This window comes from Durio zibethinus, chromosome 3 (genome assembly GCF_047325235.1).
Source record: "Durio zibethinus cultivar Kanyao isolate XHJ-2024 chromosome 3, ASM4732523v1, whole genome shotgun sequence".
Lineage (NCBI taxonomy): Eukaryota > Viridiplantae > Streptophyta > Magnoliopsida > Malvales > Malvaceae > Durio > Durio zibethinus.
The window spans coordinates 5,444,384-5,470,165 of NC_143164.1; the positions used below are offsets into that span (position 1 = coordinate 5,444,384).

Genomic DNA, 25,782 nt, shown 5'->3' on the forward strand with positions numbered 1-25,782 from the left:
AAAGAATAACATAAACGCTTGCGACAGCATTGTGACCGCCTCCTCCTATTCCCAAAACTATGACCTTTTTTTGTGAAAAAGGTTGACACAAACGCTTGTGACAACATTGTGACCACCCTTTTCATTTTCTTGCTTACGCAAATTCCCTACTTAAGGTCAAGATATCACAAAGTACAAAGCCTCAGCCGAGCAGAATTTTTTTTTTTTAATTTGAAATAGTCAGCATTTTAACTGTGATCACTTAAATTAAAAATTTAATATTTTATCAACAGATCATGTAACTGTTGGTAGCCAAGCAAAACTAAGCATCGCATTAAATAATCTTTTAAGTCATAAAAAAATAAATCATATAATATAAACGGTTAAAAGCATTCAGGCAGTTTTTCCTAACAAATTGTACACAGATTCACTCCACTACTTATATCAACAAGAAGAACCTTCAGAGTATCTAATGTCAGCCTGAAAGCAGCAGCATGTCTTTCCTAGCCACTAGCTGATTACTGTACTTAAGATTCAATGTCAAGCCGGTTTCCTAATTATGGCAATTCACAATCCGTTTTGTTTGCCTCCATATAAACATCATAAACTTTGACCTATACAAAGCACGGAGAAATGAGAGAAACTAACTGCGTAAAGTGTGTCTAATACCCACATCTCCTTATATTATTGGAGCAAAGCCAATTGTAACCTTCTAATCAAAACTAGAAGGAATGTCGATTTCCGTATCTGAAGGATTAGCAAGCTCAACCAGAGGTTCCTGCATATTGCAAAACTATATTATGAGATATTGCCTTATATCAGTCTGAAAAACGTTCATTTAGTAAAATCCCCTTATGGAATTACTTGAAGAGAAGATGTGAATGTGATCATGCATCCCGGTTTAATCCAAAAGTTTTATTTGAAGGTTAACTAGAAAACAAAATGTCCCAATTTCTGATTAGACCTACAAGAAGGTAGAAACATGTCTAAACAAGAACATGTGCTGTAGGAATTATATTAGGGAAAAACAGAACTTTTTTAATTTCAAAAAAATTTATTTCTCTGAACAGAAAGATGATGAGACAGTGAATACTAATTTATAGACCTCCCTAAATAACCATAATGTTATACCTGCTCATCATCATCTGCAGAGGGATGGACAATTCCCATAGGCAAAGAGTTTGTAAGATCTTCTGAACTTCCATGCAAATCCTGCACCATGTAGAAATGCAAGTTACCAAGAAAGAGAATATATTACCTATTAGACCGGTTCAATAATTTATTTCAATTCTGAGGATTGTTCTCCTGAATCTTGGTCAGTTGCTTCAATATGTAAATAAATACCCACCTAAAACACAAAATATAAGATTTAAGAACTTGTCTCTTCTCAGAACCTATGCCCAAAAAATTCCTACTCAATAGAGATGGCCCCAATCAAATACAAGAAAGAATCAAATACATAACATCAATCCATAAAAGAGGTGGCAGATAAAATTTGACTTTCATGTCAATAATTATGGTAAAGTATCCACTATGAATGAAGAAGTATACCAACCATCAAAAGTTATAGATCACAATAACATGTTTATTAGAGTATTGAGTTTTCTGGCACTATGTTACAGATTGATTAGTATAAATAGAAGTCTATTTTCCTAGAGAGTGCTTCGTATGAGGTGTTCTGTTTAAAAATCACGGTGATTTGCATTCAGTAATTGCATCACCTTATTTGGTAGTAATTTAAAAATTTTATATAACAGTAATCTTAAGATCATTGCCTTGGGGAGTAATCTCATTCTCAACCTAAAGGATGGAAAAGTTTTATCATAATGGGAAAGCAATTTTCAATTTTATTTTCTGACTAATTTAACCTCACAAAAAATATAGTTAATATTACCTCAAGAAGTTGGCTATTAAATATTTTAAAAAACCAATTTTTTAATCACTTATTTTGAAAAGTTTTTATGTTATAAATTTATATTAGAAAAAATAATGAATTTATTTAATAATTTTTGTAGAAATTATTTTTATCAAAATTGATTTATACTTTATAGTTTTCTATAAAATAACATTTAACTATTTTACAAATTATTGTTTCAATAAATATTAAATATTTTACTTTTTTTGGCAATGTTATTTTGGATGTTTTGTACAATATGATTTATTTTTTCATATAATACCAAACAAAGTGATTTAAAAGCACTAGTAATTTATAATATTGTACCAAACATGATAATCTAACATTACTAATGATCAAATCACCTTGATGATCTTATTACTATGGTAATTAGATTACCGCGGTGATCTTAAAAATGATACCAGACGCTACGATAAAGCATGCATTGTTGAAATAATTCCCTTTTAAGTCCACCTAAGAAAGAGATGCAGTACATGACACAATTTTCTTTACTGGTGTAAAATTTTCAAAAAAAAAAAAGAGATTAAATTCAAGATAAGCTAGGATCTGAAAACATACTTCTACATCTGGGTTGACAGAAGCATTATTGGATCCATCTGCCACATCCTGCAAAGGATTTCCCTGCATAAACTTCATATCATGTTAGAAGAAAGAAACAAGTGACCAACTCAAAAAGCTTGATCATAATACATGAGAAGAGTATGCATGTACATGTTCATCCCCGTTACCAGAGAAGTCCCCTTCCATAATTGAAGGCTTGACATCATTTGGTGTTTCCTGTTTTATCATTTATACAATTCATTTAACCAACCTTGACCAAAGTAGCAAGTAGTAGAAATAAATTATTTGTAAAGTTGGAAATATTCCTGTGACACTTACAGGTTCAGTTTGGTCCAAGAAAATATTCCTTCCTCCTTTACTGAGATCTCTCAGCGTTCCCTGTACATTCAACAAAACAGTTACGGAAAATGATAAATCAAAATAAAAAAAGGATGGAAGAAAATCATCACCAATATCAGCAACATTCCAAATACCATTCTTAGCGATATCTACAGAAGATGATGCTTAATCAAGAATACTATGGGAAAAAGCATGCAGTATCAACTGTTAAATAGAAGTGGTAAGCCACAAAATTAACAAAATCAAGCATCCTTAAGGAAAGCATCATTCAGAACTAAATTAAACAAACCTTATTTGCCCACATAAGCCCACAAGCATTACATAAAGTCCTTGGACCAGCTGGGCCACGACGCATTGCTGGAGTATATTTTTCACTAACACCACAATGTTGACATCTCCGAACACTGAAACACATTGAACATAGAATTCATCAAAAGGTTCATCATGACAAATATGTCAAAATGACCTGGCAACATACATGCTTGGAACTCACACAGTTTCTGCACAACGAGTACTATCTTGAAGGCCAGTTTGTGAAGAATCCCAGTTTGAAGTACTAGTACTTTCCTTTAAAGAAGCAAACTGCCCATTTTTACGATTCATCCTACAAGGATAAAAGGAGAAGAAGATTAAAACCATTATGCAATGCACCACTACCACTTGTGTGTGTGTGTGTTGGGGGGGGGGGGGGGGGGGGTGTATAAAGTAATACATTTACTACTAATATGCATGGCTACTTTCACCAACTCATCTCAACTCACTATTCTATTAGTCTCAGAAAACAATCAGCGCATAAAATTGTAAAATTGAAATAGCCAATTAAACAATGCACATCAAAGTCCCAGCACTTCCTTATAACTGCCTCTTTCACGAGAGAGAACCATAAGCAGGTGGAAACTTCTTACATTCAAACTTAAACAAGACCAACTAATCTGAACACACGTCCAACAATGGCAACCTATAATAAATGCATATAACCTTTACACTGCTCCCAAAATTTTTGAATAATTGATAACTCTTTCTTCATTTCCACTTTTAACTTCTGCATCAAAGGAACACTTCAATCCAGCCCGTTTCATAAGCTCAAAATGTTAAAACTTCAAACACTAATTATAGATATAAGCAAAATAAGTACGAAAAATTCATACCTCTGAGCAACTTCTTTCCGTACAGTATACCTAATTTTCTTGTCAAAGCATCTCTCTTTCCTTTTCTCACGGAACCTAACCAAGGATTCTATTCGTCTTGAAAGATTTGAGCGCTTTGGAACATCACCTACACCCTGCCCAATATGGTATATGAAACAAAATATAATACACGAATAATGGAACACAATTACTCATAATTATTTTAACAAGAGCAATACCCTATTCTTTTGATCAAAAGTTACTTCAACTGTTGGAACACCAGTAGGGATATCACGACCCCCAAGAAGTAGCAGCACAGCTTGCACCTGTTGTATATAATCCAACAAACATGTGTACTTGAGAGAAAAAAGGGAAGAAACTCTAAACCAGTAAATTCTTTTGAAGTATAGAATAGTAAAATTAATTACTTATTACTTGACCGATGAAGAAGAAGAATGTCTACAACAAAGAAAAACACTTCCTCGAAAAGAAAAGAATGCAGTTTAAACTCTAATGCACAAAATCCATCAAAGACTAACTATAGTAAAATAGTAAATGGTCAGTAACTTCACTAATGAAGGATATAGATTGAACAAGGAATACAGAATTAGCCAATCAGATTTGGAGACTTTAACCCAAGTCCAACTTTCCCGTTAATTATCAAAACACAACTTCAAGCTAAAGCAGGATAGCAAAGCATCGAATCATTGCATATCAAAAGCTATCAGAAGTGATGATCAGCAAAGATACAGTTGTTTTGCTCCCCTAGTTCAGTCTATAACTGTTCAATAAAATTACTTTAACCAACTTAAAAAAAAAAAAAGAAACAGTACTTAAATCCTCCTACCATATATATCCTAAGAAATGAATTCGGCCTCTGCATATTAAACTCCTTATCCAAGCATTTTTAGAACACAAGGCACTTTATTACTCCCCCAGCTAACTTGGTATCATTCTCAAAATAAGAAGATAAAAAGGGAAAAAAAGGAAATAAAAATCCAAGAGTCCTAAATTCAAATTTACTTTGCAAAAACAAATAGAATAGCAGGGAAAAAAAATTTTATTACCAAAATCAAACAAAGGTCAAAATAATACTAATAAAGATAGATTTTTTATTTGAAAGAAAATAAAAACCTTTTCAGGTGTAACCGCAGGGAACACGTAAACTTCTCCTTCAAAAGAGAGACTAAGTTCGCTAGTTCTCGACGCCATGAAAACGCCTCCACCAGCTGCGCCGCCGCCACCATTAACGCCGCCTAATACTCCTATTCCATGCTCCGCCACATTCAAGGAGTTGACATTCGCGTCCTCCACGTCATCTATGGCGTCATCTTCGTAGTCTCCATCGTCGTCCTCGATCTGTATCGTCCCTCCCGCGTGCTCCTCAAACGGACGCGCCTGCAGTGGCTGTGGATTGACAGCCGCCATATATAAACAACGAAAGTGACAACCAAAGGCCGCACCGTTCCAACTGTACCGAAAACCGAAGCCCCGAGCTTGCAATTATCAACCTGTTCATTGAAGATCCATTACTTCTGTCCGGTTATTGTTTACTCAAATATCTCTTTTACAATTTTTCATCAATATTTTTATTTTCTTTTTTTTTTTTTTAGCAATCAATATTTTTATATTCTAAACCCTAGCCCTAGATAGAGCCTTTGTCAGCTTGAACAACAAGAAGAAGCATCGAATGTGGAAGAAAAAAATTGAAAGAAAAGATTATAAAAAAAAGGAAAAAGTAAAAGGTTGAAAACTACCCTAGATATAACTAGGATTTGCAGGGGCGTGAACTCGTGTTTCCTTGGAGAGACTCAAATTGGAAATTCTTTTTTTTTTTTAATTTTTTGATCGAAAAAGAATATGTAGCCTTGTCGATAATTACTATTTTTATATATAAAAAATTTGTAAACAAAATGGAACTATGATAGGGTGTTTCGCAATAGAATGGGTTTTAGGATATGTGGGGTAAAGTGGGGTCCAATGGAGTTGATGGATCACTTGTGGTTGGCATTGATGAATGATGGGAAAACTTTGGAAAAGGTGGGGGCCAACGATGGAGGCAGCGATTTGGGAATCCAACGGCTGGATTGAATTGACAGCAGGCGTGCGGCGCGGATTATTATAATAATAATGGAGATAATAATGTGGGTGTGAGTTTCTTTTTTGAAAAAGTAAGAGTAACTGTAACCATTATTTGCAATAAGAGGGACTGAAATTTTGTACTAATTCGATAAGGTGATGACGTAACCAATTAGAGATAATAATAATAAAATATTGTTTTAAGTTTTTTTTTTTATTGATATTAATCAGCAATATTTTTATTTTTATTTTTATTTTTATAGTACATTAAAATCTAAACTATGATTGTAGGAAGATTAAAAGCACGAAATGTGAAGAAACATTGCTCCCAATAGTCATTACGAAAAAGTTGAATTCTTCAAAGTTTTGAAATGTAATCTTCCTTTCTTTTAATTGTTGAATGAAGATAACTAGTATTATCACCCATAAGTAAAATAATTTATGATAGGCATCATTATCATATAAAAATTAGAGAATTATTTAGATAAAATTTTTTAGAAAAATTTGTAAAATTTTATATGAAAATTAAAAATCAATATCAATGAATTAAAAAATTTTATTACATAAATTAAATGTATAAAATTAAATATTTTAATATATTTTTTAAATAATTATTTTTATAAAAATTTTAATAAAATTTTTACTATTGGATAAATATTGATCAAAATTTAGATTATAAACAATATTTTTAATAACTTTTTTTTATATAGTATTGGTATTTTCATTGAATTATATCAATCTATATGTTTTAATTATTATTAAAATTTTAATTAAATTATTTATATTAAAAATTTTCACAAACTTCATTTAAAATTCTCATGAAAATTAAGTTAGAAAGAAAAACACACAAGAAAATATGAAAAGGTTTTAACCACCATCTAATTTTCAATAGTTGAGCCTTTTTTATTATTATTATTTGAGATGGTATTTCTTTCAAGTTGTTACTAAATTGGTAAAAAACTTTTCCAGCTTTTGGAGATCCTACCAAACCCAATGGAGCTGCTTTAGAATTTAGAAAAAGAATTCGTTCGCCATGTGGGGTGACAGTAGATCCTAATCCGGCGTACCTAGGATGGGACAAACGCGAATCAAATTGACAGGACTTCCAAACGCTACCTCAACAAGTCAACCAATGGACGACCGGGACGGAAGCAGCGCAAGAATGTCAAGACAAGGACACTAGGCTACTGGAGGTCAGCGCAGGTCCAGTCAACGAATAATCAAATCATAGGAAATTAAAATAAAATAAAGAACAACAGAGAACTACTACTGCTGCTGCTGCTACATCATTCTTCACATCAAGACATTCCATAGTTGATTGTCAGTTTGGATGGTCAGAACAAGGATTTGACAAAAAGGGAATGAAATATTAACTCCAACTAATGTTATAAAAAAAAGATTATCCATCATTTACATTAACTAACACGCATTTGATTGAAATATAAAAGATTCCTGGGAGGGGATAAGATATTGGAAGCATATGGCCTATAAACTTACCAAAGGTAAGATAGTTGATGCTTCAGGTGATAAATCCTGAGGAGGTTTCTCTTAAAGAGGTAATTTCATGCAAAAGTACTAACTGAAGGAATAGGAGGAGAAAACCTTGTATATTGATGATGGCAACTATGATATCTGTACATATAGGTCAAGTTTGAAAGAAATTATTAATAAAGACCTAGCTGACACAAAGGCTTTTATATGGCACACATGATTAGTGCTCGGCAATTAGAGCTGAGCCATCACCATTTGAGAAAGAAACTACATTGCTTTGCGAATGGATAGCAGTTCCAGAATCTGAGTCATTTGCCTCACTATCTCCCTATATTATAGGAAAATCCAAAGCCACATTTAGGTTACAGAAGTATAAGGGGGTAAATTAGAACAGCAGGTCAAGAAGCCTAATAACAAGTTTATATGTTAAGAAACATACCTGCTCAACTGGAGTCAGGGAATGATCCCGTGTTTTCTTGGGAATATCCCTCAAAGTACCCTACATGAAGTTCATTTGTTAAAAACTCAAAAGATATAGCACGCTGAATGTTCAGCAGAGGTGATACACATATAAAACTAAAAGCAAATTTAAAAATAAATGCCCATAAAGAGACATTGGATAAAACAAAAGGCAAGAATCAATACTGGAGAGGTAATGGGGAGGGTTAAGTGGGAGAGAATGCATTTCCTGCCCCACCACATTGGCAGACCATCTTAATTCCCATCTATGAATCAGCGGTAATGCTTACCCCACCCCAGACAGTGATAAGAGTTCTTATCCCAGTCACATCCCTAAAAATGGATAAGAGCAAAATACTTTTCTTGATGGTGAAATTTTTGTGTGCATGTCTGTGCAGAGAGAGAAAAAAGGAGGAAGGTTGTCAGGAAAAATGAGAATGCGGAGACTTATAGAAGAAGAAAAATCCCAGTAATTCACGATGTAACTAAAATCACAATCTTCTATGTACACAAAAGAGACAAATATTACATACTATATAATTGCATAATGTTAAATGGGCAGGGCAGGGACAGGAACTGTGTTCCCCATCCCCATCAGTCTGTGCATGTGTTTTTGCATGTAAATGAGAAAATTAGAGACCACATATTAGATGCAAGAGGTATCTTAAAGAGTACGACAATTGAGATAGGTTGCAGAGACAGGATCTTATGTTAAACACTATATCAAGGTAGAAAGCAGGGAATAGGACTTAGCATTTGGGATATAAAATTGGGATATATTCCTGGGTGAAAATTAATTGAGAACAAATAAGTACACAAATTAAACCTATATTCCTTGACAATAGCTTTATAGAGTGAGATTGCACTTAATCCTTTTAATTGGAATATTAATTGCAATCAATCCCAATTGAAAAAATCTTCAAGGAGGTTAAAAGTGACAAATACATGTAAAACTACCCAATGTATGAACAAAACTATGATAGCAAGTGTAGTAATCATGGGGCAGCAAATTTTCTCCATTGTAAATGTGAGACGTGGACAAAGTGAAGGACAGTGAACTATCAATCACGGCAAAGACACCAACCTTGTTTGCCCAAAAAAGTCCACAAGCATTGCATAGAGACCTTGGACCAGATGGACCACGCCGCATCATCGGGGTGTACTTTGAACTAACACCACAGTGCGTACATCTGGAAAAGTGAGAAAATGACATTACATGATATCTCCAATTATTATAACTTATATTGAGATTTCACCAGGAAATTTTAAAAATGATGTTAGTAAAATAGAATACCTTATAAAAGAGATGAGAAATATAGTGCAGTGCATGTGAAGGTAAAAGAGAAAACACACCGGCCAGATCTTGAGAGAAAGAAAATGCAAAGAATAACACTCTGGGAGATGGTATAAAACTCACAAAGTATCTGGTAGGTTATCATCATCCTGAGTACCCCAGCTGTAAGTTCCATCGGACTTTTTGGAAGATGTAAACTGACCCTTATTACGCTGCATCCTGATGCACTCATAGATATCAGAAACATAAACTTACCAAATATGGAACAAATAAAAATTGTCAATAAGGATAGACAGTACTTGACGAGTTTTCTAGATTCCTTTTCAGTTAAATAAAACACCCTTAGATATTAAGAATTCAGTTTCCATGAATGCAATTATATATATATATATATATATATTTTTTTTTTTTTTTTCTAAATTATGCTGTTACTTAATCATTAACAGATATGTGAGCTTCCCAAAAAGAATAAAAAAGGTATCTTTCTTATACAGTCTGATGTTCTAAGAAATATTTCCTTGTAACACCTGATTTGTTAATCTATCAACACTAATTTTATTTCCTTGATCCTTAGAGTTTTGCTAGCAATTTTATGGCAGATTAAGCCTGTAGAAGACTGGAGGACATTGCAATATCACATTAACAAGATTCCTCAACAGAGAAGACAACTTTAATAAAAGCTTATCTATCTGGGCTAAATGAGTATGCAACAATGATTATTTATCACCCTTTAGAATTGGATGATAAATCTATTTTTATTGTCTCCCAAGGCTGAATGCACAGTATACGCTCCATAACGATCCTCGTATTATAACATGAATGTATAGCATGCAGAATAACAGTGAACTAATCTAACATTAATCATGTATGCAATGATCATGTTCAATAGCATATGAAAGGGAGCAACATAAATACAAAAGTTATGATAAAAATCATTTACTTTGGCTATCAGGTACTGCCACCATATCTCTCATAGTATAAAACATACCCTCCTTAAAGTCTTAATGCTCAGTATTTCCTCAAACCTCAAAAGGACCATTGTTACTATACTAGTTCCCCCGCTAAGTTGTTAGTATCAATTGCAAGATCAATAAAAACAACGTTCCTAGTTCAAAATTTGATGAAAACTTTTACAAGCACAGCCAGCTAAACTAACTACGAAGGAAAATGCACACCTAAGTGCAACTTCCTGGCGAACACTATATCTGACTTTCTTATCAAAGCATCGCTCTTTTCTCTTCTGACGAAACCTATCTAAAGATGCTGCCCTGAGCGGTTGATTAGATCTCGGAAAGTCCACACCACCCTAAGCAGGAAGAAAAGCTAAATTAGAAACCAAAAAAAAAAAAGACTAAAATAATTTCAAATTTCAACAAATTTAAGAGAAATACCCTTAGGTTCTGAGATGACATTTCAACACCATGGGGACCTGAAGTCAGTTCACATCCACCCAGCAGTAATAACACCGCATGGAACTGCAAAAATTCGATTCAGAATGAAACTCTTTACAATGTGCATTTCATTGGGGAAAATATAGAAACGGAAAAGATGAAAAGTATGATTTTGAAGTTGCATTTTGCTTTGATAACTTAAAATAAGTGGAAATGAAGTCATATCTCTCTCCAATTTAAGCCATCAATTTTGGTTCTTCAAAAATAAAAAATTTCAGTAAACCCTAATTGGCTTAATTGAAAAAAGTTTTAAGGAAAAAAAAAAGATACCTTATCAGGAGTAATAGCATCGAATACATAGACCTGGCCGCGAAACGAGAGAGTGAGTTGGCTAGCGTCGTCAACTCGCTGAACGACGGCCAAGTCAGAAGCAGAAGCAGTGTTGGCAGTGACGTAGATGGGATCAGTGGCGACGTCCTCCACTCCGACGCCGTCATCAAGGGGGTGAGCATCGTATCTAACGCTTTGGTGGTTATCGACGGGTGCTGAGGCTGAAACATCATCGTCGACGTCGGTTCTGGAGCCAACGATCTGGGCGGAGATGCTCATGGGCAATGACTGTCCGTACATTGAGGAAATTGGGGATATTGAAGCATTACAGTGAAACAGAGGGAAAACCCTAATTAGTTAAAAAAGGAGTAGAAAATATTGGTGATAAATTTTATTTTTTTTTTTACGTTTTTGGGAGAGTTAAAGAGGAAGGGATATTATATATATCTGAATAAACAGAGAAAGTGTTACAGCCGAGCAGTGTGTGTTTCTTTTTTTGTCTGAGCAGAGGATAGAGGCCAGAAGTGAAGGACAGCTGAGGAAGGGGCGGAATGGGTGAGATTAAAATAACACTCATTTTTGTTTTATTTACGGTTATATGCCCCTCCTTTAGGCATTGGCCCGTACTTTGATTTCCGTAGTTGTTAATGGGCTTGGCTCTTACTAATTAATTTCCAAGTCCAATTTTAATTTGGGCCAATCAATGATTTGATAAGTTACTAAAAAATTAATTAATAAATCAGTTGTGAAATTTAAAAATATTATTATCGAAATAATATTTTAATATATATTATATTTTTTTAAGGTAAATTGAATAAGGTTCTACATTTGAAGATGAGTGTTTCATTATATATATAATGGTTACTCTTTTTTTTTTCCTAAAGGTAATCCTAAGACAATTACTTTTACAATGAAATACAATAGTAGTAATATTATCATTATTTATAAACATAAGCCCTCCCCATCCTTACATATAAATGTGAAAGGTGGGTTGACACTTATAATCTCGTTTTTTATTCTTAAATTATGATTTTTTTTTACCAAAAAAAAAAATTGTGAATGTGATTGCATGTATAAATATTTATATGCTATATTGCTTCTTTTTTTTTTTTTTTTACTTTTGGCCTTTGAATAAAGAGATTAGCTTGTAGTGTAAAAGGAGAAGCATATCACTTATAATAATTGTAGTATAATTAATCAATTATAATTTAAAATTACATAAAATTTATCAAAAATTTATATGAAATATATATTTATAGGTGATGGACCCTTATATAAATATTTATTTTGATTGAATAATTATAACATTATAGTAAAAAAATTTAGAAGTAATATGCTCTCTATAAAAAAAGAGTTTTCATTAGAGATTAGAATACCAATTGTAAATTATTTTGCAAGTTCATATAATAATAAAAATAATAAAAAATATATTTATATCCTATGGGCTTTGGACATGGTTGGATAGCTATTCAAAATTAAGCCCGAGGCCCAAATTGAGCCCGTTGAAGTCATAGTTAACCAAATTGACGGCCAATCTCACAGGAGTCATAAGAGCTCCTTGTAAAACCTGGTCAATACGAACCAGAGCCACCATCTCCATCGCCCGCAAAATCTTGTTTTTTTTTTTTTTTTTCGCTATTTTTTTAAAGTTTTAAGACAAAGATGTGGACTGATCTTCTTTTACAAGGCGCTATGATTCTCGTTGGAATCTTCATGTTCCTCGCTATGCACGATATCCCCAAAAAGATCTTCACGAAAATCCGTTACCGGGACCGGGCCAACTTCCAAGCTAAGCGCCATTTCGTCCTCGGAGCCCAGCTCCTTGATCAAGCCAGATCCTCCAAGTCTCGTTCATCGACCACCTCTTTAGCCAAACAAGCCGAATCCGAAGCTGACAAAGCCATCTCTCTTGACCCAAAAGACGCTGCCTCTTACATCCTTAAAGCCCTGGCCCTTGACCTACAGGGCTTCAAGACCTCCGCTCTTGACTCCCTCAACGTCGCTCTCTCCCCTCTGGCTTCCAAGTCGTTGACTGATAAAGAACGAGGCGACGCGCTGTTTAAACGAGCCGAGTTGAAGATGACCATGAACCGGCCCGACAGCCTCGTCGACTCAGCGATCGACGATTTGACCGAGGCTGTAGATTTGAGTGCGGATAACGTCAAGGCGTTTTGTCTGTTGGGAGAGTGTTATGAAATGAAGAAGATGAAAGCGGAAGCTAAAGCGGCTTTCGCTAGGGCTCTTGGGGTCGAGCCTAACTCCAAAATCGCTCGTGCCGCCCTTGACCGATTGGGCTCATAGTTGGGTCCCTTTCTGTTTTGTTTTGTTTTGTTTTTTTTTTTCCTGCTCCTTGTTTTCGACGTTATTGTTATAAAATTTTCTGTGTTCTGTAGCTTAATTGGTTAAAATTATTACAAATATAAGAGATAAATGCTTGTTCTGTTTGAGGTTTGTCCCAGTTCCTGTTTAAGTATCAACTCTGGTTCTGGGTTTTAATTTTCAATGAGAAACCATTCAGGAGATCATCATTACGAGTTAGAACAGACAATTTGCAAAATGATGCCGCAATTAACCAATTTTGAGGATGATAACTAAGGTTCTGGTCTGGATCTTAACCAATGGTCCCGGGTTTGAATCATCTTAATATAAAAAAATGTTTCAACGATCTCTCGAACAATTCAACTTCTGTATTAAATCGATCATCTGAGGGAGCAAAAGCATTCCCTCGTTGCATTTGCCTTCGGTAGCTTAAAAGAAGCCAGAAAGTTAACCTGAACATATATGTTAATGTTGCTTCCATCTCATATTTTGATTATTTTTTTTTTTTTCAAATCTAAAATTCCCCAGATTCCAATATCAAGCCACAAAAATCAAATTCCAATCAAATCAAAATTGAAGTTAGTGAAATCAAACCTCTCTCAAGCTCTCCATCATGATCTCTTGTCATATATACAAAGAATTCCGCCTTAAACATCATATCCTTGGACTCACATCCACAAATTGAGGTGAAAGAAAAAGAGAGAAACATTTTTTCTTTTTATTAATATCTACAAATTCAGCCATGAGGAAGAAGAGAAATAGCAATGATGGGGAAAATGAGAGAAGTGGCAGCAATGAAGGAACAGACATCGCCCTTCTATGGTGGCATGAGTGATTAAGAGCCAAAAAAAAAACAAAGGAGGATTTCCAATGTATTTTAAGGGGGTTTTTGGAATTCACCCTGAAAACTATAAAGTGCTTGCATCAACCACAGCAAATGAGAGATTCAGAAAGGGGTTAGCTATCTTCACATAAAAATTAGGATAGTAGATACTACATTGTAAGCAACAAAATGTTCAAATGCAGACATTTGAACTTACAACAGCACTCATATCGGGACCCTGCCACAAATTTCCCAATTTACAATAAATTATATAAAAGAATGAAACAAAAACATACACACTGAAGCAGATACTAGCAACTCTAGTTTACCAATTCGAGCAAAATTTTCAAGATGTCTGCAAAGAAATCTATTATGAGTCCCGGTTTGCCCTCTTCCCACCATTCCTCGTTTCTCCAATTGTAAAACTAAATTCCAGCAATCAAGCCAGCATCTACTTTTTCTAGGCCCTATGCTTGGCCCGAATTTGCATGGATACTCTCTAGTGCTTGGTTTAAGCCAGGCATGCTTTTTGAAGCCTCCATCTGACTCAGCGTTGGATCATTAGCCATTGAAACCACCTCGTCTCCATTAGTCAATTTAACCAAATCAGTTAGATCATCATAAACCTTGGAGGAATTTTCCACATCCGGAGCCTCATGATTGCTACAAATAGAATTCGCAGCTGTTAATTGCCCATTTTCACAATTATCAGCAACCTTGGGAGTCAATACAGCATCTGCAGAACGCATTTGCTCACTCAAGCCACTCTCTATCTTCGTATCAATGAGATCCCTCATCACATCTGTAGCTAAAGTTTCTGAACTCAATACGATAAAAGAATCAGTTTGAATCCATTCTGATTTTACCGGATCATCCAAACCAACGGCTAAATTGCCTGTAGTTTTGTCTTGAGAATGATCAGCATTGTTCCCAGAGAGTTTTGTTTTCAACATTTTCTTCTTGAATCGGGCTTTCTTTGCCTTAGGAACATTCACAGTCTCATCAGGATTACTAGCTGTCTCCATTGCCCTCTTTCTGCAAGGAATAACTGTTAGCTGAGAGTTGCCAACTCCCATATTAGATAGTTCTGATATACTTGACTGGATAGCCAGTAGAGCAGTTCTGGCAGCTTTAATCTCTGCTTCTTTTTTTGTTTTTGCTGTAGCTCCAATATACCTAATGCCTCCAATCTCAACTGTACATGAAAAGTGAGGCACCCGACCTGGTGCTTCGCCCTTCTGACATTGATATACCGGAATTGCATAATTCATCTTCTGTGCATACTCCTGTAGTAGATTTTTGCACAAGCCTGTCTCATGCTGAAGCAGACATCCACAGATTAAGCTCAGCCATGAAATTTAAAATGAGAAGTCAATAATAAAAAACTAAACAAATGGTATTAATCACAACAACACCAGTTAATTTAATAACAAAGTAAAAGAATTTATCATTACAAGCTACAAACCTCTCGTTGTGAACTGCAATTAATAAAGGAAAATGCCACCATAAAATGAATCTCATAAACTAAACCATGGTACAAAGAGATAAAGAAACTCACAACAGGCTGAGAGATGCTTTCATTAACTTCGCTAGACTTGCACAACTCCATGAGAGCAACTTCAGCAGCTGACTGCTCCGCAGCCTTGCGATTAAAGAATCCAGGCAAGGAATCATATCTAACATCATTTACTATCACTGTTGATCTGAAAGAGGGTTCATGGGAAGGACCCTCCTTGATAGTCTCATATACAGGTGTAGGAAGACCCACTTTTTGCGCATACTCCTGCAATCGGCTCTTGAAAACATAGCAATTCGAAACACCTGGAAATAATATTGGAGTAAATGGCAACAAAAATAAGCTGCAGTCCCACTTAAACGGGGAATCAAGAATTCTATAAACATCATAAGGAGCAATCCCCTAAAACAATCAGACAAAAGAAAACACAACTCCAACATTGGACCGAGAATGTAGAGCTCGAAAAAGCATCCTAGACAATCACAGGATCAAATGAACATGATATTTCAAGATATTTACACAAATAACAGGAACAAAAGCTTCGTAATTCATCATAACAATTAATCACTTGATATTTAACCATAAAAATTGGATTTTTTTCCCAACAAAATACGTTCTTTCACAATAAAAATTACTCAAATTAATATCCAAGACGATAAACAGAAGCTCATCCAAGCTCGTTCAATTGCTAAACAATAAATTTAATTCAAAAGAAAACCCATTTCATAATCAATGGCTTATTTTATTTATTTGGAAAAATAGTTGTTTGTTTTAAAAGGAATTTCCTGGAAGTAAAAAAATTTTTAAAAATACCTGAGAAGTTTTCGTTGGTGGGCATGGCTTATTGGGATTCTTGAGGTTTTTTGATTAATTAAAATTTTGAAAAAAAATGAAATAAATATTTTTGGGTGAGAAATTGAGACGAGAAAGTGAAACTTTGGCAGCACTAGCAGGGGAGTGAGTGAAAGGGTTTCAGTTAAGAGTTCTCGAAAACTCGCGTGCACGTGAGCTGATGGAGGTGAGAGATCAAGGCCGTAGCGATACATATTAGGGGTTAATCTTACGGCCAATAAAAGAGTTCTTTTCTTGTTTCTTCTTTTCGGAGACGAAGGCGAAGATGTTCGATTAATTTTAAATTAAATTTTTATATTTTTATATTATTATTAATTTAATTAATTAATTTATTTTAAAAATTAATCGGTTAAATTAAATTTATCAATTTGGTTAATTTTTTAATTAATAAAATAATAAATATTTTTAAATTAAATTTTTAAATTTTAAATAAATTAAATAAAATTATTTAATAAAATATTTAAATATCGAAATAACATATTAAAAACTTTAATAACTTATAAAATAAAATGATCTATTTTATATATTTTTTGTTTTATATTTATATTTTATTATATTTTTTATTAAAATTTTAATTAATTATGTTAATTTAATTTTTGAATCAAATTAATTGAAAATTCAAATATTTTTAAAATTATTTTTATTAATTGATAAAAAATAATTCCATCAATTAATAAAATTAATTTAATTTAATTAAAATTGAATTATAAACTTCCTAAGGATAACCATTAATTTGTTTGTTTTAATTATACTTTTTGGGAAATACAAGTATTACGATTCACCTTATTATAGTCTTCTATGTAAATGATTTTCGCGTGCATTTTAATTATTTTTTTATTTTTTAAAAACATAATTAAATTTTTTAACAAAAGGAATAAAATAAATAGTTTTACAGTAAATCTATTCACGATCGAGTCAGGCTCACCATTATTTGTTTGTTTGTGTTAATATCGAATTTTGACGTAGTCTAATTTACTCATTACTCAAAAGTAGTATCAACTTCAAATTAAATCTAAATAATTCATGTATTTTTATAATTTGACGTAAAATTCATATAAAATAAAATTTTATTATGTTATAAGTTGAATTAAAATATTAAATATTAAATTTATATATAATTTTTATCAAAAGTTTAAATAATATTATTTTTATATAATATTTAAAATTATCAAATATACTTCACATTATTTAATATCAAGTTCTTCGTTAATTTAAATTTATATTCATATTTTTTCATTGTGCAGCCTAAGTATTTAATGGATTAATATTTCGACCGCAAAATTTTTTATATTTAACAGAAAATTTAATCAAATATTTAGTTTGAGAATATTTCTCAAATTAATTGAGAGTAAATGTCCTTTTACTAAAATCACGAGGACGAAATTAGAAATAGTAATCATCTGGTACTATAGATTGAGGTTGGTTTGGAATAGACACGTGGCTAAATGGGGAGTATTGAAATGATGACACGTGGCCAGTGAAAGGGATCGTCATCGAACCTTATATCATCATCGATCACCAAAAAGAAAAAAAAAATAAAAAATAAAAAAGCTATCGTCTTCTAATGGCTATCGATGGCGCAGTGGATGAGATCAAGCAAAAGAAAAAAATGGAACGCCCCCCATCATTCTCCATCCCCAATCTTGATTTTGTTTTAATTGATACATTTGTGGTAACAAAGCAAAGTGCGGTGAGATTATTAAAAACGTAATTGAATTAAATCGAATTAATATATTATTAAATTTTAATTTTAATTTGATTTAAAATTTTGAAGTTTAAAATTTAATTTAAATTTAATTTTTTATTAGAATTTGATTTATAATTTAATTAAATTATTTGAACTGATTTTGTTTTAAAATAAATAAAATCGTAAATATTAATAATAAATGTTATATTTTATTATTTATTTATATATTAAATATATTAAAAATAAAAAATTAATTAAACTTACAAAATTTTTAAATTAGTTATTAAATTAATTGAATTCATTCGATAATAAATAAATTTAATTGAAATGATAAGAATTAAATAAATTTCAAATTTACGTAACAATTTACTTACTATTTATACAATTAAGACGAGAAAAATGATACATAACGTGTTTCTTCGCTAAAAAACTTATAACTAAAAAAAAGAGATCATAAAAAAAGTCTAAATCGAAAGCTTTACGTCCCAAACACTACATCTTTAATCTAATTTTTTCGGCAACAACTTTCATCAAAACTCTTTGTATTTGATATTTTGAACTTACGTCAACTACCCTGTTCACGCTATTTAATTTGCTCCAAATTATTCACATTACTCACCAAAAAAAAGAAAAAAATACACGTATATATATAAATTATTCAATGAAAATAACTTTGATTTTTCATTTATATTAATTTATTAAATTTTAATAAATAATTATTAATAATATCTAAAAATTAATTAATTAAATAAATATATCACTATTATAATAAAATTTAGTCGCATTTAATTCATTTATATTTTAAAGTATAAATAAATAAAATATTCGATAAAAAATTTATGAATATATTTATTTATTAAGTTTAATAAATAATTATGAATAATATTTTAAAAATTATTAATTAAATAAAAATTATAAATATAATAAAATTTATTAATATTTTATTTATATTAAAATATTATTATTATTATCTTAATTAATATTAATTAAAAATATGTTAATATGTAACAAAATAAAAAAAATCAATCACTTTTCAATTTTCATCTTTTTATTTATGTGTATTCCTTAGCACTGCGGCAGACAGGGGACTGTAAGAGGGAAAAAATATAAATTAAATTAAATTAAATTAAAATAAAAGGAAGAATACAAAAAAAAAAAAAACAAGAAAGACAGCCTTTCCTAGTGTTTTGTTTTTTGTTCTTTTTCCGGCTCCGTCAACGATTGCCGTAATGAGTTTCGAACGCGGAAAGCGGAAAGGACAAAACATCCGCGAAAGTATTTCCCATAATTGCAATTAAAAGCGCATCTATAAAAGTAAGAAAAAATAAATAAATAAAACGTGGATGGACCCCTCTCTCTCTCTCTTCTGCTCTAAATTTTCTGGTCAAGCGTTTCTCTCTTGGGGTCCCTATTCCAAAACTAGCACTCTTTCAACTCCTCCCTCTTTAGCTCTGATCAATCCCCGCCCCAAATATTTTAGGTTTTTTTACTAGATTTTTCATTTTTAATTACTTGATTTTTTTTTTGGATTCATTTTTTTTGGGGGTTAAAGATGAGTTCGAGCACGGATTTGGTGAGGTTTGTTGAATCGGTATTGGGAGTATCGTTAGGGGGTTCGGTAACGGATTCTATGATAGTGATCGCAACGACGTCGTTGGCGGTGATTCTGGGGCTCTTGTTTTTTGTATGGAAAAAATCGGTTTCTGAACGGAGCCGTGATGTCAAGCCGCTGGTTGCCCCTAAGCCTCTTTCACTCAAGGTTGATGAAGATGAAGACGCCGTTATTGCTGCCGGTAAAACTAAAGTTACTATTTTTTACGGCACCCAGACGGGAACCGCTGAGGGATTTGCTAAGGTAAAATAAAGAAACTGTGAAGTTTTGATTTTGATTGCTGAGTATCATGATTTGATAGTTATGTTGAAAACGTAAGACTTTGACTGTTGACCTGTTGAGTGAACTGAAACCTTTTTTTGCTGATGGAGAATAGGAAGAAAGTTGATGTCAATTCTGCTAATCAAAGATTATTCTTGTAATCACTGTTATCTTGTGGAAAACTGAGTTGGTGGCATAACTAATTGGATGATACAGATCAGGATTAAGAAGTGGCAATTGGCAAAGAGATGAAGGGAATGATTGTTTTTGAAGTTAATTTTATAAAGATATTTAGGATTAAATGCACTATTTGAAGTTTGCTATACCTTTCATATGCTCTCCAAGACTATGGGAATTTAGATGTAGCTTTAGTTCTATTGAATTGTTCATTCGGTGCCGATTAAAAGGCGGTATGGATTTGCTGAGCTTTTGTGTCGTAGCTTTAATCATTTAGAGCTCATAGAAATTGGGACATGACTATAGATAGAAACGTGGCATCAATAGTTCCTGATAGCAAATCTTTTTTATTAATTGTTTTTGTTGCCAATTGCAGCTAATTTAGCTACATGGGGAGTTTTCTCTGTTATTTGCTGTTACACTGTACCCAAATTGACATGTGCTTGGCAAGTGGTGCCACATGATTGGGAAAGGTGTCTGTTTTTATTCAAATGACCATGTTTTGATATGAGAATTTCCTTTGTAGGCTTTAGCAGAAGAGATCAAGGCAAGATATGAGAAAGCAGCAGTCAAAGTTGTTGACCTGGTATGTATAGGAAACTATTCTGTTACGTTATTTTCTTACTTGAGAATTTGCTCTAGTATTTGCAGTTACGTTCATCAAATTGTGTATGTTTTATACTAGGATGATTATGCTGTGGATGATGAGCAATATGAAGAGAAGCTCAAAAAGGAGACTTTGGCTTTTTTCATGGTGGCCACGTAAGATAGATTCTTACTTCTATTGGCGCAATTCTTTATTTTGTTACTTTTGTACTTGTTTGGTCGCTCTGTAAAGTATGGGGCATTTAATATAGTTGAGTGTGACTTTGTAGTTATGGAGATGGGGAGCCAACTGATAATGCTGCTAGATTTTACAAATGGTTTACTGAGGTTGGTGGCTACCTGAAATGTACATTCAAAATTAGAATTTGTATTATTCCAGCATTCACTCTTTTTGTTAATTAATGTTCATTACGTTGTTTTATTATAATTGTAGGGAAATGAAAGGGAGCCCTGGCTTCATCAACTCACATATGGTGTTTTTGGTCTGGGTAATCGTCAATATGAACATTTTAATAAGGTAACATTGACTCAGAGAGAAAGGACCCACCAAATAAATAAGGCACATAAGATTGCACAATTTTGCTTGCTTGCTTGCTTGTTTTTCTCTGTTGCAATTTTGTAATCTGATGTGATGATCTTTTCTGCAAATAGATAGCGAAGGTGCTTGATGAGCAACTTTCTGAACAAGGTATTTCTCCATATTACTTATTCTGGGTTGTGGAATCCTTCCTATCTAATTGATGGCATTCTTCTTATTACTCAGTATAGAGTCAAAATTTCAAGGTTGAGTGAGAATAGGGAAGTTCAGGATGATAATTAATACTCAAGGCTTCTTGGGTACCATAAATATAAGCACGTCCCTTGTGGGCTCTCACGGACATCTTTTAAGAATTGCCTAAAAAATAAGTGTCAGAAAAATAGATTTCACCACTGGGTCACCATCCTTTCATTAAAAGGAAAAAATAGGCTCATAGCTTGGCCCATGGAATGATTGATATTCATTTATTACTAACTTATGACTGTTTCTTGTGTGAACAGGTGCTAAACGTCTTATAGAAGTTGGTCTTGGTGATGATGATCAATGTATTGAAGATGATTTTACTGCTTGGTATGTAATCCCCTTTCAATTGTTCTCTGTAGCTGTCTTGTTGTCTCTCTCAGCGATTCTGTTGCATTTTTTATTGAAGCGGAAGTATCATCTTAACTTGGTGAAGATGGAGCTTTTCTCAGGACAGAACTTCCATATTGTACTCTGTTAGCTTTAGTTTAATTCTTCTTTTTTTTTTTCCTTTTTTGTTCCTTCGTTAGGAGAGAATTGCTATGGCCAGAGTTAGATCAACTGCTTAGAGACGAAGATGATGAAAATACTGCCTCTACCCCATATACAGCTACTATTCCTGAATATAGAGTGGTGGTTCATGATCCTGCTGTGATGCACATTGAGGATAATTACTCAAATAGGGCAAATGGGAATGCTTCATATGACATCCACCATCCATGCAGGTAATAAGACATTTGCATTCTGTTGGTTTTCTCACTTCTCATGCTGCTTTTAGTTTTCCTTTCTCAGATTACTGTTGCATGATTTGCACACAGAGTTAATGTTGCTGTTCAGAGAGAGCTTCACAAGCCTGAATCTGATCGCTCTTGCATACATCTGGAGTTTGACATATCAGGGACTGGTATTATGTAAGTTCACTGCTTTGTAATTCTTGTTACTATAAATTAAAAATTGATTTTCCGTGAATCAATCTCCTTCCAAGTAGTATTTATATTTTACTGTGTTGACGTGCTTTGACCCCTATGGATTTGGCTTCACCAGAATAGATATCATTGCCTTATGATTTATGACCTTATACTCGTTTAATTAATAATTTCAACTGTCCCAGGTATGAAACTGGAGATCATGTTGGTGTTTATGTTGAAAATTGCTTTGAGACTGTTGAGGAAGCTGCAATATTGTTGGGTCAACCTCTGGATTTGCTATTTTCTATACACACTGACAAAGAGGATGGAGCATCCCTTGGAAGTTCATTGCCACCTCCTTTCCCTGGGCCCTGTACAGTTCGTACAGCATTGGCACGATATGCAGATCTTTTAAACCCTCCACGAAAGGTAAATCCCCCACCCAAATATATATTATACAAAGCATTTTTTGTTGAAAAGGAGGAAGTTTTTCCAGCCGATTTCTGCATTATTTTCTACCCTTTTTTGTTGTCAGGCTGCCTTGATTGCCTTGGCTGCTCATGCCACTGAACCCAGTGAATCAGAAAGACTTAAGTTTTTATCATCACCACAGGGGAAGGTTGATAAGATACTTAATACTGCTTTTTGTTTCTCCCTTTTGTCTGTTCATGTTTGTTATTATTGTTTTGTTTCTTTTTTTTCTTATTGTTTATGTGCTCTTCTTCCTTTTAAATATGTCTTCCTTTTGCCCAGGATGAGTACTCAAAATGGGTTGTTGGAAGTCAGAGAAGTCTTCTTGAGGTTATGGCTGCATTCCCATCAGCAAAACCTCCCCTTGGTGTATTTTTTGCTGCAGTAGGCCCTCGTTTACAGCCTCGTTATTATTCTATCTCATCCTCCCCCAGGTGATTGAATTTGTCCTATGTATATTATAAATATGCAGTATTACCTTGTATCTAAGATATATAATAAGTTTGGTTACTTTGAGCAGATTCGTACCCCATAGAGTTCATGTAACCTGTGCTTTAGTTTATGGTCCAACTCCAACTGGAAGAATTCACCGGGGGGTGTGTTCAACCTGGATGAAGGTAGTGATTGTAATCTCTTTTCTTTTTCTACGCTTTTTTATGTTTCGTTTTTCTTATTGGCTTGTGTGCCAAGCTTGCTGATATCTGCTACCTGGTAGACATTACTTAGGCTTTAGTGACATCTGACATCTAACCATATTGAGAAAAATTCAGAATGCTGTTCCTCTGGAGAAAAGCCATGATTGTAGCTGGGCTCCTATTTTTATCAGACAATCAAATTTTAAACTACCAGCAGATCCTTCAATTCCAGTTATCATGATTGGACCTGGGACTGGATTGGCACCTTTCAGAGGTTTTCTACAGGTTTGTTAATCTCTGTTTTACTTGTTTCTTTTATTTTGAAAAAAGGAAGAAAATAACTTAACTAATTGCTGTTTGTAGGAAAGAATGGCCCTTAAAGAAGATGGTGTCCAACTTGGTCTGTCTCTACTCCTTTTTGGATGTAGGAATCGGCGAATGGTTATGATTCATTTCTGATACTAATAATCTCAATCAACATTATTACCATGTCTCATTTAATTGGTTGCCAATGTTGATATTCATTTATAGGATTTTATTTATTTACCTTTTCGGCCACTTTTATAGGATTTTATTTATGAGGATGAGCTCAATAACTTTGTGGAACAAGGTGCCCTGTCTGAGCTCATCGTTGCATTCTCACGAGAGGGGCCACAAAAGGAATATGTTCAACATAAGATGATGGATAAAGTAAGTAGCAGTAAGAACGAACAGAGATTGCAGTTGATATAAAAGTGGTGCACTATAACATCTGATGCTTTGGATGTACAGGCAGCGTATATATGGAGCCTAATTTCTAAGGGAGGATATCTTTATGTATGTGGTGATGCCAAGGGTATGGCAAGAGATGTTCATCGCACTTTGCACACCATTGTTCAAGAGCAGGTATTGATTATCGTCTTTCTATTTTCTTCTCTACTCTTGTTCAGATCAATTTAATTTTTAAATGTCGAGGAACATGCTTGTAATGATAGTCAACTGGTTCACCATCATCACATCCTGCGAGTTCATTCCTGGTTATAAGATATGATTTATAGTAACATTAATTTCAAGACTTCCGTGTATATAAATTTCAGGAAAGCGTGGATTCATCAAAGGCAGAGTCTATGGTGAAGAAACTCCAGATGGAAGGACGATATCTTAGAGATGTCTGGTGATGATGACCATTTTCATTTCCTCCAAATGTGGTGGGGGATTCATTTTCTAGCTATAGCTTTCTTTCACTGGTTCATCTCTGTCCTTCTGGAGTAAAAGCAGCCGGTTGGATAGTGATAGCGGAATCGTAAACTGGTTTCATCTTGTGATAAGAGCCATCCGCTAGGTGTTGATCCACCTTTTTTTTTTTTTCTAATCTTTAATAATACTCTGAATAGAAGGATCATTTCTTATTAGACTTTCCCCTTCATTTCAAAATTCAAGTAGGGAACAATATGATAGATAGTTACAAGGATGTCAAAAGTCAAAACACGGTCAAAGCTGTGTCTAGAATTTTTTCGATGGTTATCATTCTAGTGTTAGTAGTGAAAAATAAATAAAATTTTAAAATAAAGTTGGATGTTTTGCTCTTATATTCTTGGTTGGATATTTGTCAAGTGTTGTCTTTTAGCTCCATTTAGGAGCGTAATGGGACTTTTCACACTCTTGCGATGAGAGGAATTCTCGTTTCGCTCCAAAATAGAGCCTTAAACTAGAAACTCGCTTCCAAATGGAGCCTTAAACTAGACAAATTAAGACCAAGTATTGTGAATAGAAAAGAGGAATTAAATAAGAAAAATAAAAAATGTCGTGCTCCATGGTTTTTGATCATGATTTCTACTCTGAAACTATGTTTTTTTTTTTTTTTTCACAAAATGTCTTTATCCAAGTAGACATTCAAACACCAGCTCCAGCACTTGTTGGTGGCTGTCCAAAAGTAAACATCTTTGTCAGAACTATGTCATAATTGTGTCCAGCGATGCCTTGTCGGATTCAGGACCCACGAAATTCCAAATCATTTGTTTCCATTTTAAGCTGAATATTGAATGAGTGGTTGGTGTTGCATGACATGTCATTTTCCTCTTGGGCATTACTATTTTATATACATATTTTTGTCTCTCTTTCATTTTACTTCTTCGTATTAGCTCTTTCGGTTGTGAGATTCCACCTTGAAAAATCAAAAACACCAAAAAGAAA

The 25,782-nt window shown here is 33.5% G+C and overlaps 5 protein-coding genes across 16 annotated transcripts; 2 read left to right on the top strand and 3 right to left on the bottom strand.

Moving 5' to 3' along the window:
• Nucleotides 1-330: 330 nt before the first annotated feature.
• Nucleotides 331-5,812, bottom strand: LOC111284585 (GATA transcription factor 19-like). 8 transcript variants are annotated; one of them, XR_002689580.2, is made up of 11 exons: nucleotides 5,679-5,812; nucleotides 5,056-5,432; nucleotides 4,161-4,247; nucleotides 3,943-4,076; nucleotides 3,288-3,398; nucleotides 3,084-3,198; nucleotides 2,774-2,833; nucleotides 2,606-2,671; nucleotides 2,453-2,515; nucleotides 1,111-1,327; nucleotides 331-757 (listed from the first exon to the last, which is right to left on the bottom strand). XR_002689580.2 is itself a non-coding variant. In XM_022873355.2 (11 exons), exons 2-11 carry the CDS (start codon nucleotides 5,347-5,349, stop codon nucleotides 692-694), a joined length of 1,086 nt encoding a protein of 361 aa, XP_022729090.2. In that variant the 5' UTR covers nucleotides 5,350-5,432; nucleotides 5,679-5,812; the 3' UTR covers nucleotides 331-691. The 8 variants fall into 8 exon arrangements, 5 of the variants coding, with proteins under 5 accessions (XP_022729090.2, XP_089614362.1, XP_089614363.1 ...); XM_022873355.2 differs by having other exon boundaries at nucleotides 1,111-1,191; nucleotides 2,453-2,524; XM_089758236.1 differs by lacking the exon at nucleotides 5,679-5,812 and having other exon boundaries at nucleotides 1,111-1,191; nucleotides 5,056-5,576.
• A 1,768-nt stretch (nucleotides 5,813-7,580) lies between these two features.
• LOC111284888 (GATA transcription factor 25-like) lies at nucleotides 7,581-11,528 on the bottom strand. Of its 2 annotated transcripts, XM_022874007.2 has the most exons (7): nucleotides 10,966-11,528; nucleotides 10,636-10,719; nucleotides 10,420-10,550; nucleotides 9,368-9,463; nucleotides 9,035-9,140; nucleotides 7,931-7,990; nucleotides 7,581-7,819 (listed from the first exon to the last, which is right to left on the bottom strand). In XM_022874007.2, exons 1-7 carry the CDS (start codon nucleotides 11,263-11,265, stop codon nucleotides 7,712-7,714), a joined length of 885 nt encoding a protein of 294 aa, XP_022729742.2. In that variant the 5' UTR covers nucleotides 11,266-11,528; the 3' UTR covers nucleotides 7,581-7,711. The 2 variants fall into 2 exon arrangements, with proteins under 2 accessions (XP_022729742.2, XP_022729827.2); XM_022874092.2 differs by lacking the exons at nucleotides 7,581-7,819; nucleotides 7,931-7,990 and adding an exon at nucleotides 8,156-8,340.
• Nucleotides 11,529-12,509: 981 nt separating this feature from the next.
• Nucleotides 12,510-13,423, top strand: LOC111299697 (uncharacterized). The gene has a single exon (XM_089758241.1). It carries the CDS (start codon nucleotides 12,628-12,630, stop codon nucleotides 13,264-13,266), a length of 639 nt encoding a protein of 212 aa, XP_089614367.1. The 5' UTR covers nucleotides 12,510-12,627; the 3' UTR covers nucleotides 13,267-13,423.
• Nucleotides 13,424-14,229: 806 nt separating this feature from the next.
• Nucleotides 14,230-16,578, bottom strand: LOC111285208 (double-stranded RNA-binding protein 1-like). The gene is made up of 3 exons (XM_022874563.2): nucleotides 16,437-16,578; nucleotides 15,666-15,928; nucleotides 14,230-15,426 (listed from the first exon to the last, which is right to left on the bottom strand). The coding sequence occupies exons 1-3, from the start codon at nucleotides 16,459-16,461 to the stop codon at nucleotides 14,575-14,577; spliced, it is 1,140 nt and encodes a 379-aa protein (XP_022730298.1). The 5' UTR covers nucleotides 16,462-16,578; the 3' UTR covers nucleotides 14,230-14,574.
• A 2,923-nt stretch (nucleotides 16,579-19,501) lies between these two features.
• LOC111284987 (NADPH--cytochrome P450 reductase-like) lies at nucleotides 19,502-25,178 on the top strand. 4 transcript variants are annotated; one of them, XR_016340857.1, is made up of 18 exons: nucleotides 19,502-20,017; nucleotides 20,739-20,798; nucleotides 20,898-20,974; nucleotides 21,088-21,145; nucleotides 21,252-21,335; nucleotides 21,470-21,506; nucleotides 21,857-21,926; nucleotides 22,127-22,321; nucleotides 22,415-22,507; nucleotides 22,708-22,933; nucleotides 23,040-23,123; nucleotides 23,258-23,409; nucleotides 23,496-23,592; nucleotides 23,746-23,895; nucleotides 23,974-24,034; nucleotides 24,178-24,300; nucleotides 24,382-24,495; nucleotides 24,687-25,178. XR_016340857.1 is itself a non-coding variant. In XM_022874215.2 (18 exons), exons 1-18 carry the CDS (start codon nucleotides 19,715-19,717, stop codon nucleotides 24,765-24,767), a joined length of 2,082 nt encoding a protein of 693 aa, XP_022729950.2. In that variant the 5' UTR covers nucleotides 19,502-19,714; the 3' UTR covers nucleotides 24,768-25,178. The 4 variants fall into 4 exon arrangements, 2 of the variants coding, with proteins under 2 accessions (XP_022729950.2, XP_022730022.2); XR_016340858.1 differs by having other exon boundaries at nucleotides 23,974-24,010; XM_022874215.2 differs by having other exon boundaries at nucleotides 23,974-24,051.
• The last annotated feature ends 604 nt before the right edge of the window (nucleotides 25,179-25,782 follow it).